Source organism: Eurytemora carolleeae, unplaced genomic scaffold, assembly GCF_000591075.1.
Source record: "Eurytemora carolleeae unplaced genomic scaffold, Eaff_2.0 scaffold102, whole genome shotgun sequence".
Taxonomy (NCBI): domain Eukaryota; kingdom Metazoa; phylum Arthropoda; class Copepoda; order Calanoida; family Temoridae; genus Eurytemora; species Eurytemora carolleeae.
The window spans coordinates 123487-137162 of NW_019396136.1; the positions used below are offsets into that span (position 1 = coordinate 123487).

Genomic DNA, 13676 nt, shown 5'->3' on the forward strand with positions numbered 1-13676 from the left:
TTTTATTCGTTTATTTAAATCTCCGGGAAATAAAATCCATTTTTATTTAACGAATTCAATAAGAACATTAATTGATTTACTTTTGGTTTATGTATCATTGATATCACAGATAACTTGTAGTTAAAAATTTAATTCTGAAGTAATTTTCCTTAAAAAGATTGTTCATCTATTTAAAGAAATAATTCTCATTTTTTTTGAAAATTTCATAAGATGTTGGCAGACAACTTGAGGTATCCTGTTTAATTAGGACATTTCTCAAATAATTTCAGTTTTTTCAAGAAAGATAAAATATTACTTATAAAATTTGAAATTTCACATCTTGTGTAATCATATTAGACATTGGTACATTTTTTACAAGGAAATGATTGTATTTTTTTTTGGAACATTCATGATCGGTTAATTTGCTCGTTATTCTAAACATTTGAATATTTCTTGTATTTGCGTAGAGAAAAAACTAAACAAACTTTAAAAATGTTTCAATAAAATTAAGCACAAACTAATAAAATAGAAAAAAATGAATCATTTATTAGGATTGTGTAGATCTAGCATAGCAGCCTCCAATGTCACTCTTTTCCATCTGAAATAACAATAACAATAACAATAACAATAACAATAACAATAACAATAACAATACCAATACCAATACCAATAACAATGACAATAACAATAACAAGCGAGTAAAATTCATTTGCAATTTAAAATAACATATTTCCGGCGTTTCCGTTCTGCCTAAGACCAATCAAACATTTTGCGCAATTTTATCCTACAGGAAGTCCCAAGAAACTTGTCTGTAGAAAGACGTGCTGAAGGTCGTCTTTGATCGATGACGTTATTTGCCACATTCGTTTGTCAACCTAGTTTTATTATATGCATCCTAAAATGCTCCAGTCCTGGCATTTTCAAAATGAGGTGTGCCTCTTTTGTTTAAAATTAGGATTACGAATAAATGCCGTGACAATTATTTTAAAGATCAAGCAAGACCTTCAAGTCGTCTTGCTACTGTCACGTTTCGTGGGACACCCTGTATCTCCAAGGAATTAATCTAAAAAATCTAAAATATCCATAAGAATTTTAGATTACATTCCACTGAATTTAAGCTTTATAGAATTTAATATTTTCCGGCTATTTAATCAAATTTAATTCAAATAGTTAAAATTTTTTTTTAAGAATTTTCAATTTACACAAAATAATTTTAAATACAAAATTATTAACTTTAAGCAAGTATCACAAAGGCACCCTTACAACCATTATTCAATGATAAAAATCATTACAATCATTAATTCAATGATAAAAATGTATATAAATTATTTTTTTCTAAATAAGAGTTAATTCTGTCATTTGCTTATGTGCTTCTGCAGCACAAATCGGCAAGCAACTATTGAAGAGTGGAAATTATCAATATTTTTTCTCTGACGAAGGGTTAAGTGAATCGAGGATATTTTTCACTAAACCAAAAAACTAACCTGAGTCCTAGATTTTTAAACTTGATGAAGTTAAGACTGTGAGCCTCCCACATATGATTGGAACCAGTCCCATCTCTCAACCCCTTCACGATTAACAGGGTGAGTCAAAAAAAAGAAGCAGTATCAAACTTTTTCTTGTGCGATTTAGATTTTTGATAGTTTTGATTTTTTCAGATTTTTGTGAAAATTAGACAGTGAACAATACACAATACACAGTACAAAGTACACAATAAACAATACACAGTACACAGTACATTGTAGACAGTACACAGTACATAGTATATAGTACACAGTACACAGTACACGGTACACGGTACACGGTACACGGAACACGGAACACGGAACACGGAACACGGTACACAGTACACAGTACACGGTACACAGTATACATTACACAGTATACATTACAGAGTACAGAGTACAGAGTACAGAGTACAGAGTACACAGTAAGAGTACACAGTACACAGTACACAGTACACAGTACAGAGTACAGAGTAAACTGTACAGAGTACACAGTACAGAGTACAGAGTACAGAGTACAGAGTACAGAGTACACAGTACACAGTACACAGTACAGAGTGCAGAGTACAGAGTACAGAGTACAGAGTACAGAGTACAGAGTACAGAGTACAGAGTACAGAGTACAGAGTACAGAGTACAGAGTAAAGTACACAGTACACAGTACACACTATTACACACTTCACTATTCTGTTCACACTGTACACTACAGTCGAAGAAGAATAAGAAAGGCATTCATTACACAATCTGTTTCGTATAAAAATAATTTCGAACCTTCGAAACAAAATGAATGTTTAAAATAACCAAACATTTTCAAAACTTTTAATATTAAGCCACTTCATAATTGGGGGATCAGATTTAAGCTTAAATGTGTTACAATATCATTAACATTCTTTCCTTTCATAATTGAGAAAATTTACCAAAAAAAAAGTAAGAAAACTTTATACTTAACATATCTAAAATTTTTCAATTTTTTTAAAATTTTACCTTTAAGGGAACTTGAAAAGGGCACTTGGGACAGATGTAGGTAAAATCATCCCGACTCTCTTTTACAGGATTTACAATACAGGATATATCCTCAACCTGAAATAGGGATTATGTACACTTGTACAGTACCAACAGTACAGTTTAGCAAGTTAGGATATTGCATAACATATTCTTATTTTAAGTAATGTTATCGAATATCGAATATTTTCTAAGAAATAAATTTCAAGCTTTGAAAAAATAAATTAATATTATGAAATAATTTGAAAGCTTCCGCTGTAAAAAGATAATATAATATTAAGGTTGGAAGATTAGGCTAAAAGGGACTGTAAGCGTAATTATAAGTGACCCTCCATGCAAAGGGACAATTCCCGATTTACAACGGTAACCTTTGTCTGATCATCGAGTACAACTTGCAAACCAAGTATTTAACAATTAAAAGCGTTTTCGTAAATTAATGACAATAAGTTAGACAATCTGATCAGGTTTAAAGGGTACTTTTGTGAATCGTGCATTGTCACCTTTGCAGAGACTGTCACTTTAAATTACGCGCAGAGTCCCTTAAAAGGAGTGTTCACGAAAATTGAAAAAAGGTTGGTTCAATTTAACATGATAACATGATATTATAAATAATTCCTCGGATGAAAAATAAAATTATCATAACAAATCAACCAACCTTGATTTCAGTTTTAATAGGTTGGACGTATGGTTTAATTTCTAATCCTTCTTCCTTCTCTTCTTTCTCTTCAATATATTTCTTCTTCTCCGCGTTTACTTCTTTAACTTTATCTTCTTCTTCTTTTATATTATCTTCCAAATATGATTTCTGAGATATTTGACGAATAGGACGAGAGGTTTTATCTAATCTTTCATTTCCGGACGATTCTAGAAAGAAAGAAATAATTTGAACGATAAAATATTATCATGCCGTAATTAATTACTAAAATGGAAATGGAAAGGGGGGGGCACTAAACGTATTACTCTCTGGGAAATTTTAACATAAATTTTCATTCTCATAAGAAGCTGATTTTTTGCATGCGAATTCAAAAATATATATTGTAGAATCTACATTTCTTGGTTTGGAATGGATCTGAGATCAAAGACAAAATATGTGATAATTTTGCACGAGTGTTTAAAATCCCTTGAAGTCCAATGGCTTGTAAATTTCATTGTAAAACTAGTTTTTAGTTTGTCCTCTATGATTTTGCAAACTACAGTGTGAGATCTATGATATATATTACAAAATGTAGCTCCTGTGGATTAATTACCTGAATCTTCCGAATTGGTTTCGTAACTAATATCCTCTTTCCTTCTTGTCCTTCTTGCTTGCTTGACATGATTTTTTGTAGTTTTTCTATTCTTCTTTGAACTGGGATTTTCAACTTCCATTTCTTTATTTGAAGATTCCTGAGATGTGATGGAGCGTCTCGGTACAGATTTCTGCAAAATTGGTGTTTTACTACGATCATTGGAGCCCAGTACAGATCTTTGACAAACCTGGGTCTTTCTGCGATCATTGGAGCCCAGTACAGATTTCTGCAAAATTGGCGTTTTACTACGATCGTTGGAGCCGAGTACAGTTTTCTGCAAAACCTGCGACTTACTACGATTCATCCGACGGGTTGATCTCAGCTCCGTGTCATCAAACCCATGGAACTGTTCATCCGTCCTGGAGAAGAAATAATTTTAAAGGATCGCTTAAAGGAACTGTAGGCGCAATTTCATTTCAATCCTCAATTTAAAGAGAAAATGTCCGATTCACGGCAACTTTTGAACATCTATCGGCGTGTTCTATCAAACATAGTGTTCTTTATTGTCGCTGAAGAAGAAATGCGCAATTACTTTTGAAGCGAGACCCCAAATAAAAATAAACAAATTGTAGTCAGACAAATAAGTATATCTCGTTCATTTTTTATCTGATAAAGATTAAAAGGATGCCGCTGTAAACTGGACACGTCTATCTAAAAATGGAGGTTAGCCAATCAGAAGCCAGGGAATTTTCCATTCATCGAGATAAATCAATATCGGAATTATGGGTGTCCAACATATATCCAACAATAATTCCCTGCTCTGTTAAGGAAATTAGTCTTGAAACAAAATCTTATTTTAAATTTTTATATCTTCTCAACCTTAGATATTTTAACTATGGATTCTGTAAGATCAGATAGTCTGAGTTTGAAATATAAAAAAGGACTACGCTATAACATACTAGGTTGAAAAGATATACGAGATTAGAAAATTTGAGTTTGTGGCAAAGACTCAATTCATTTGTTTTTTCATGTCCTAATTCACACTCAGCTCATAATTGAGTCAATTCATTAGAACTTAAAGGGAAGAGAGCTTAAGCCTGATCACTACGAATTAAGGGTTGACCGCGATTATTATTATTATTATTATCATCACATTTATAGATTCTTTACGTAGGTTTTTTTTAGAAAAGGTCTAAGCAGACCCTGAAAAATTGAGCAAACCCTTGGAGGAAACAATATACATGACCGGAAATGACCTGTGCAGTACACATTAAAGCGTGCACAATGTGTACATCTTTGTTATTATGACAATTTAGTTTTTATTTTGCTTCCTTAGAACAAGGAATGCTTAATATATTCGAATTTTTTATCTTTTGTACACAAGTTCTCTTTTTAGCTCCAACTTCATAACAATAAAAAACGCTAAGGATATATCTGGAAAATATGAGCTAAAAGCTTTTCAAAGTGAGAGAATCAAAATAATTTTTTCCACCACCTGAAACTGAAAAGTGAGAAAATTATATCTCGCTACCTGGACAGATTTTCCACCACCTGAAACTGAAAAGTGAGAAAATTATATCTAGCTACCTGGACAGATTTTCCTCCTCTGAACTCGCATTTAATCTTAACGGAGTCACGTACAGTCGTGCATAACTCTGTGGTTTTATTAGAATTAGTAATTTGTTATAACTTTATAAACACAAAAAAATCAACTTTGTCGACATCTTTTAAACTAAAAAAAATCTCCCTCAAATTTACTAACAAAGTCAAGTCATTAAGATTACAGTAATTCCATTGACCAAGATGATAAGTTAAGAGAAAGTTTTATTCTTTCTCTACCCCATTGATAGTTAAACCCTAATCGATTATTGGTCTGAGCTCTGGCATTTAACAAGTGAGATGATTTTTTGACCAACATTACAGACCCATGATCCTCCCAACAGCGGAATTTTCAGTTCCCTAACTGTCCCTTAGGACAATTGAGTAAAAAAAACATCCCGTTCTACGATGTTTTCGTACAAATATTCTCGCATTTTAAATATCAAAAGACGATAAAATTATGTATAGTTACTTTTTCGGGAAATTAAAAAAGCCAAACCCATTAAACCAAAAATTTCCATTGTAGAATCAAAAGTTAGCAACTCTGATTTATAATTAAAATTCCACTATCCTCAAGATTAAAAAAATGGCCGTCAAGATGATCCTCTAGAGCCGTCTTCTCGTGAAGAACAGACATACTGCAGAACTTGCAGTTATACTCATTCATGGTTTCTTTATAGGCCTCCTTTCCCGTCTTATACTAAGATAATAATCATAATCATAATCATAGTTGAAGTCACGGTCAAATTTTTGGACATAGTCGTAGTCGTAGTCATCAGTCACTAGTCAAGTTCAGTATCAGTGTCAGTATCAGTAAAATCATAATAATCATAAATCATAATCATAATCATAATCACAATCCCCCAATATCACAATATCCCAATATCCCAATATCCCAATATCCCAATATCCCAATATCACAATATCACAATATCACAATCATAATGATAATGATAATGATAATGATAATGATAGTGATAGTGATAGTGATAGTGATAGTGATAGTGATAGTGATAGTGATAGTGATAGTGATAGTGATAGTGATAGTGATAGTGATAATGATAATGATGATCATGATCATGATCATGATCATAATCATAATCATAATCATAATCATTTTATGGACGTTTTTTCAACAACTCACTTCTTAAGCGAACAAAATCAGTCAGGGGTTTAACTTTTGAATAATGAATATTTATCTTGCCTTTGTAGGATGTTTCTCATCAATATGTTTTGTGATGATCTCTTTACTGAAGATTTCAAAGCTACATTTGGTGCAGGAGTAGGTGTTTCCGTCATACCAGTTCGGACCATCTGAAATAATTTTTCATTCAAATATTTTCCCAAAATCAAATCAAATCAAGCCAAATAAAGCCAACTCAAGCTAAATCAAGTAAAATGAAATGAAATGAAATGGAATGAATCTGTCCAGTTCATATAATTTCAAATCCAATCAAGCTCAAGTCCATTCCCCAAAGTGACATCATGAAAATTATAAGTGTATGCCCCACTTCCACATCTTTTACATCCAAAGTGTATTAACTTAATCAAGAATGAGATATGACTTGTGAAATATAATCAAAAAATCAAATGTTAAACTAAATTCATCTATCAAATTGAATAAAATAACCAATTAATTAAATAGTTGATTAATTTAATTAATCAATATAATCCAATGGTATTTTTAATCCAATAAATACACCAAACAAATCAAATCCATATAATTAAATCAAATTGAACCAATCAAATAGTCAATAATCCATAACAATCCAATAAATTAATCAAATTAACCAATTCAACTTTCCAACAGATTAACTATCTCCACAGTGTCAATTTCATTCTTATTTGAGATGAAAATGTTACCTACAACTTCTGTAGTCTGGTCATCCAGCAAGGTGTTATCCGTATCTCCACTTGAAGATCTTTGGGATCGTTTTTCTCTCTCGGGCAGATCTTCAGGTGTATCAGACGTCTCTTCAACGAGCAAAGAGTTAATCGAATCTTCACTTGAAGATCTTTGGGATCGTCTTTTTCTCTTGGGGAGATCTTCAGGTGTTTCACAATCAAGAGTATCCTTCCCTTTACTATGTCTGTGTTTGCCAGACTTCTTCGAGGAATTGGAAGTTGTTGAATTAAGCCTTCTTCGGTATGTTTCAGAGCTTGTGTTTGTGGAATTAGTATCAGTATTTTCAGATTGAAGCGGATAAAGATACCGTTTATTATAGTTAGGTATATTCAGGTCATGCTTCTTCAAATGTTTAGCAATTTTGGAATAATCAAAGATGAAGACTTCTTTGCAGACTTTGCAAGCGTGGTACTTCCTAGTTTTGAACATGAGCTTGCCATATTTTTTTTTATGTCTAAATATATACAAGCGATGCTTATTCCTGACATGCTTTTCTAAGAGATGGAGTTTGCCAACAAACTTACACTTGTTACACCTGTATGTGGAGTAGTCACGAGGAACATCTGTGAACAGTTTCTTGGGGACAACAGTAGGTGTATGTTCTTGTTTAGTTTTAGTCAAGTGCTTCTTGGGGTCGTCGGTAGATGCACCTTCTTTTTCTGTTTTTGTCAACCGTTTCTTAGGGTTGTCAGTATATTCATTGTCTTCTTCCGTTTTTTTCAACTTGGATATGTCAGTAGTTTCATGTTGATTCTCTGCATTTTGTAAATGTATTTCAGGAATAACAGTAGACACATGTTCATCATCTGTTTTAGTCAAAAATGTCTTTAAATAAATAAAAATATGCATTTTATGACTGTCAAGCAAATGTTGGCTCAAATCCCTGTACTCGTAAGAAATATCCTCCTTGCATACTTTGCAAATATGTCGAACTGATTCAAACATACAATCTCCAAACATCAATTGTGAATATTTTTTTTTATGCTTGCTTGTCAGGTGACTAGAAAAAGAAGATTTATTTAGATTACAAATTTCACAAAAAGGACACTTATAGGTGCAGTAGTCGTAAGGTTTGTCGGAATACCTTATTTTGGAACACTTTTTCTGTTCAGTATAAGGAACTATGGATTTACCTACTGGTCTAGAAGAATTATCAAGTTGGTTGATTTTAGTCGGTTCCGATTCAACAGCGGCTTTGTTTATTTCAAGATAATTTTCAACAGTTAGTCCATTATCACAATTATTACCAAGAATGGTTTCATCTTTGGCTTCATCACTTTCTGTGTCAACCTTAACTTCTTGGACTTCCTTTAGTTCATCTGTCAGGTATTGGTCAGAATATTGTTTTATTGTAAGTCCGTGTTTTCTTAAATGACACAGAAGTAAGTCTTCTGCAAAAACGAAGTCCTTTCCACAAATTTTGCATTTGTGCATCACTTTGTCAGCAAACATATCATCAGAATATTTTTTCTTGCATACAGAGAATTTCATTTCATGGTCCTTCACCAAATGTTGTAGGAACTTCCTATATTCAAAGGACAGTTTACAGATTGGGCACTTGTATATTGAATAGTTACCAAGAGTATCTGAATATTTAAACTTATCACATTTTAGATCATTTGAATCCTCTTCAGATTCAGATCTTACACAAGATTGATCATGCTGGTTTGAATTTTCAATGATCAAATCCTCACTAGAGAAAGATTTTCTAGAATCTTTGCTCGACATTCCAGATGAATCATTGTTACTAGCTCTAGTTCCCTCTGAATCTGCTCTTTTTAAGTATGAGCTATTATAATGCGATAGAGTCATGTTATGAGATTTAAGATGTGTGAAAACGGAATCCCAGGTGTAAACAAGGCTTTTATGACACACTAAGCAAGAATGATTTACTAACTCATCAAATATGAGTTCGCCATACTTTCTTCTATACTCTGATACAGATAACTTGTGCTTATTAGCAATATGTTTGAGAAAACGACGGTATTGGCCAGAAAATGTACATATTTGACATTGGTATGTTGAGAAATCATTGACTACATCAGAGTAACGCATTACTCTACACTTCTCTTTCATTTCATTTGAATTCATATAATCCATAGTTTTCCTTCTTTTATTTTCAACTTCTTCATTATCAATCTTCCGTTTCTTTGATATTCCAGGACTCTCAAGCAACTTGTTTTTTTGGGATGCAAGGCTCTTGGCCAGTATTCGAACTGACGAGGATACAACATTGCTTGAAAAGCTTTGATTGATTGATGGGGATTCAGCAGGTAAGGTTCTATCATGTTCATCATGATCAACATTTTTATCATCATTAGATCGTTTAAGCAGTTCCTCCTCATACGTTCTAAACATTAAAAATTTCTTATTTAAAATCCACTAACTTAAATTTATAAAAATCTCTTCTGACATCAATTTTTTTGAGTAAATGGTCATAAGCAGTGCTTTGGGCTTACAGGAACAATGACCCACATCCCTACATAACTATTTGACTTATTTATACCGTTACAATTTTTTATAAAAAAAATAGTCTTTTTTACCTGATATCTGTGTTGTGAGATTTTAAATGTTCTCTCAGAAAAATCTTTGTAAACACCAAAACATTCTGACAGATGTAACATTGATGGTAGATCTTCTAAAAATAAAAATTCTTAAAAGTAATTCTTATGGGCAACTAAATTAAAGTTAATCATGCTTTAACTCTTTTTACTTTTTTCACTTTACAGATTACTAAATAATTACCTTAGTGATATTGACAGTTCCGTAATTTTTTTCATACACTTTCAGACTGGTGTTATGGGTGGTTTTCAGATGAAACTCCAAAATATCATGATTAAGCTCTACTTACAAGGTCAATTTTATATATTTTAGAAAATCAATGCTATTATATCATTTGGGTGTCAGGAAAAACTCAGGAAAGACAAACTCCTGAAATAGCAATCTCTGTAATGATTAAACAATGAAAAAAATTTAAAAGAATGTATTTATATTTTACAACTATTCTAGGTTAAATGGGGCCGTCTGAGGTTGCTGCAGGCTGCAAGGGGGCCAAGTGCTGCAGCTATGGAGTCGAGCTCAGAGTTAAGATAGGTCAAGTGCTCTAGCTAAAATATGCTCGAGTTCTGAGTTTCCAGGAGAAAAAAATTCTGAAGTTTGTCTTTTCAGGAGTTTGTACTTTGGGGAGTTTGTTATTTCCGAAGTTTGTCAAGGCAGCCATCCTTTAACTTAATATAAACTATTAAACATTCAGCTTTTAGTTCGAAATTGACTATGTTCCTAATTTACAAATCAGACACACTGTTCTTGACATATTTTTGAAGTCATTACTATATTTCAGGGCTCCATTTTTTATCTGTTTGTTGGTGTTACTGGAAGTTATGTTTGTAACAATGATTTTTTCAGTGTTCTTTGGTCTCGTTTGGTTCAACTTTCCTCCATTAGTTCTTGTTTTGGGAAAACTATTCTCAACCTCAATTTGACCGTCTTCAGATTCCTTTTCATTTTCCGAGTTTGTGATTGAGGGTTCACTTGACTCTGAGCTATCAACTATTGCCCTTTGACTGCTCTTCCTGGTCCTTAGCTTAGTCCTCATAGGGGAATCGGTGTCTCCTCCAGCCAAGACTGAACTAGGAATGTTCAGAGTTTCCAAATCAACCGAAGATTTTCTTGATGATGACTCGCTGGTTGACAAAAAGATTTGTTTGGAAGGTTTCAGTTTCTTTACAAATACACAAGCTCTTCTTAGTTTACGGTCATCCTCTTCTGAAGATTTTCTTGAGGAGTCACTAGATGGATCATATAGATGCCTATTTCTTGATCTACGAGGGGTTGTAGAGTTTAAAGATTTAAGTTGTTGATCACTTGAGTCCGTCCCTTTCCCAACCTTTTTCATACCGACAAGATTTTTCTTCAGCTCATTTTCTTTATTTGAATCATCTTGAGGGGAAACAGGTTCTTTAGAAGCATCTTTACTGGACATAGTCTTCTCTGTTACTTCGATTGTGCATGAACCATCATCTTTATTTTCTGGATCAAGCTCTGATGTGTTTTTTTGGACCAATTCACCTGATAAAAAACTGATAACAATTGAAAAAAAAATTCATTACCTTAAAATTATATACTTACGCAGTTGTTTATCAGGAAGAGTTTTGTGTTTAAGGAAGAAGGCTAGGTTAAACAACAAATCTCTAAAATAAATAAAATTGTAGTTCTGGAAGAAAATATTTATCATTTCTTCAGGTGTGGTTGACTTGATGCCACTTAGGGGCAGTTATTTTCACATTAGGGTTTTTGCAAATCACCATGAGCGCTAATTATTCCAGCAGAGGGATACTGATTACCACTTAGAGGACTTCCAGCGGATAAATAATAAATAGAAACAACTCAGAACCCTAATAACTCCAATGGAGGGATACTAATTACCACTTATGACGCTAAATACTCCAGCAGATGAATGCTAGAAACAATTCAAGAACACTAATCACTCCAGCAGAGGGATACTAATTACCTCTTAGAACACTAATTACTTTATAGGAAAAATGCTATAAACAACTTAGAACACTGATTAATCCAGAGCGGCGGAGGGATACTAATTACAACTTTAGACACTAATAACACCAACAGATGAATGCTAGAAACAACTCAGAACACTAATCACTCCAGTGAAGGGATAATAACTACCTCTTAGAACACTAATTACTCCAGAGGATGAATGCCAGAATCGACTCAGAACATAATCGCTCCAGCAGAGGGATACTTATTATCCCTCAGAAAACGAATTTCTCCAGCGGATGAATACTAGAAATAACTCAGAACACTAATAACTCCATTGTAGGGATACTAATTAGTAATTACCTCTGAGAACACTAATTACTCCAGCGGAGGGATACTAAGTACCCCTTAGGACACTAATTACTACACCAGAGGGATACTAAAAACAACATAGAACACTAATTACTTCAGCGGATAAATACTAGGAACAACTCAGAACACTAATAACTCCATTGTAGGGATACTAATTAGTAATTACCTCTGAGAACACTAATTACTCCAGCGGAGGGATACTAAGTACCCCTTAGGACACTAATTACTACACCAGAGGGATACTAAAAACAACATAGAACACTAATTACTTCAGCGGATAAATACTAGGAACAACTCAGAACACTAATAACTCCATTGTAGGGATACTAATTAGTAATTACCTCTGAGAACACTAATTACTCCAGCGGAGGGATACTAAGTACCCCTTAGGACACTAATTACTACACCGGAGGGATACTAAAAACAACATAGAACACTAATTACTTCAGCGGATAAATACTAGGAACAACTCAGAACACTAATAACTCCATTGTAGGGATACTAATTAGTAATTACCTCTGAGAACACTAATTACTCCAGCGGAGGGATACTAAGTACCCCTTAGGACACTAATTACTACACCGGAGGGATACTAAAAACAACATAGAACACTAATTACTCCAGCGGATGAATACTAGGAACAACTCAGAACGCTTATCACTCCATTGTAGGGATACTAATTAGTAATTACCTCTGAGAACACTAATTACTCCAGCGGAGGGATACTAAGTACCACTTAGAACAATAATTACTACACAGGAGGGATACTATAACAACAGACACTTGTAGGTCAGTGGCACACCAATTATTTTGAAATAATTTTTACAAATTTCTAAGCTTTAAATTCCTCCTAAAAATAATTAATTTTTTTTACATTAGTCAATGTTCATTTGCAGTTACAGTTAGCAGATGTGCTTTTGCTTTTGAATTTTAAAAGTCTATAAAATAAAATAAATTTTTTTGAAGAGTGTTTAGTTTCTAAACTGGTCATTAACAAAAACGTGAACTCAATTGGTTCGTCGACGTTCCTTGAAAACAGACAAGATTAATATTGAGTGAAGCTTACTTTCCCGCCAGACAATTGTGCGCCTGCGCCAGATGATCCAAATACTGGTCACACACATTCTCTCCTCCACTGCCTTCTACTGGGGCCCGACACAGCAGACAACTAAGGACATCTGCCGGGGTTTCTTTGAACTGACGTTTAATCTTTACATCGATAGACAGCACTGAATTGTCTTCACAAATTCTTAAAACTTCCATTTTACTTCGGCATTATCTGAAATTCATTACATCCTTTATCCATAATATTTCTTATTTCAAGCTCACAAAAAAAGTAAGAACTAACCATATATACTAACTATATTACATAATCAACTAACCATATATACTAACGACCAAGTCTTTAAATTCTTGAAAGTTAAAACAAAATATTAGCTGGCTTAGGAAGTGCATAAAATCCACAACAATATCAAGCACTGTAATTTTGGAAAACTCATTTTAATATCTAAGCAGATATTCTAATCTCTTTTAGAAATGAAACAAACTTAATATAGCTTAGTCGTGTTCATTAAAAAACTTAAATTTGAC

At 33.2% G+C, this 13676-nt stretch overlaps 1 protein-coding gene across 2 annotated transcripts; it reads right to left on the reverse strand.

Annotated features, from left to right (window-relative positions):
• Positions 1 to 460: 460 nt before the first annotated feature.
• On the reverse strand, positions 461 to 13641 carry LOC111696008 (uncharacterized). 2 transcript variants are annotated; one of them, XM_023465523.1, is made up of 15 exons: positions 13612 to 13641; positions 13153 to 13365; positions 11349 to 11410; positions 10500 to 11288; positions 9966 to 10063; positions 9764 to 9858; positions 7178 to 9570; positions 6519 to 6628; positions 5886 to 6014; positions 5303 to 5370; positions 3734 to 4134; positions 3142 to 3350; positions 2469 to 2564; positions 1464 to 1546; positions 461 to 577 (listed from the first exon to the last, which is right to left on the reverse strand). In XM_023465523.1, exons 2-15 carry the CDS (start codon positions 13347 to 13349, stop codon positions 520 to 522), a joined length of 4788 nt encoding a protein of 1595 aa, XP_023321291.1. In that variant the 5' UTR covers positions 13350 to 13365; positions 13612 to 13641; the 3' UTR covers positions 461 to 519. The 2 variants fall into 2 exon arrangements, with proteins under 2 accessions (XP_023321291.1, XP_023321292.1); XM_023465524.1 differs by lacking the exons at positions 13153 to 13365; positions 13612 to 13641 and having other exon boundaries at positions 10500 to 11299.
• Between the last annotated feature and the right edge of the window lie 35 nt (positions 13642 to 13676).

Coding starts and splice junctions, on each gene's coding strand:
- LOC111696008 (XM_023465523.1), bottom strand. CDS start 13,349: ATGGAAGTTTTAAGAATTTGTGAAGACAATTCAGTGCTGTCTATCGAT. Junction 9,571..9,763: donor TCTCACAACACAGATATCAG/GTAAAAAAGACT, acceptor TTTAATGTTTAG/AACGTATGAGGAGGAACTGC. Junction 4,135..5,302: donor GAGGAGGAAAATCTGTCCAG/GTAGCTAGATAT, acceptor TTTCTTCTCCAG/GACGGATGAACAGTTCCATG.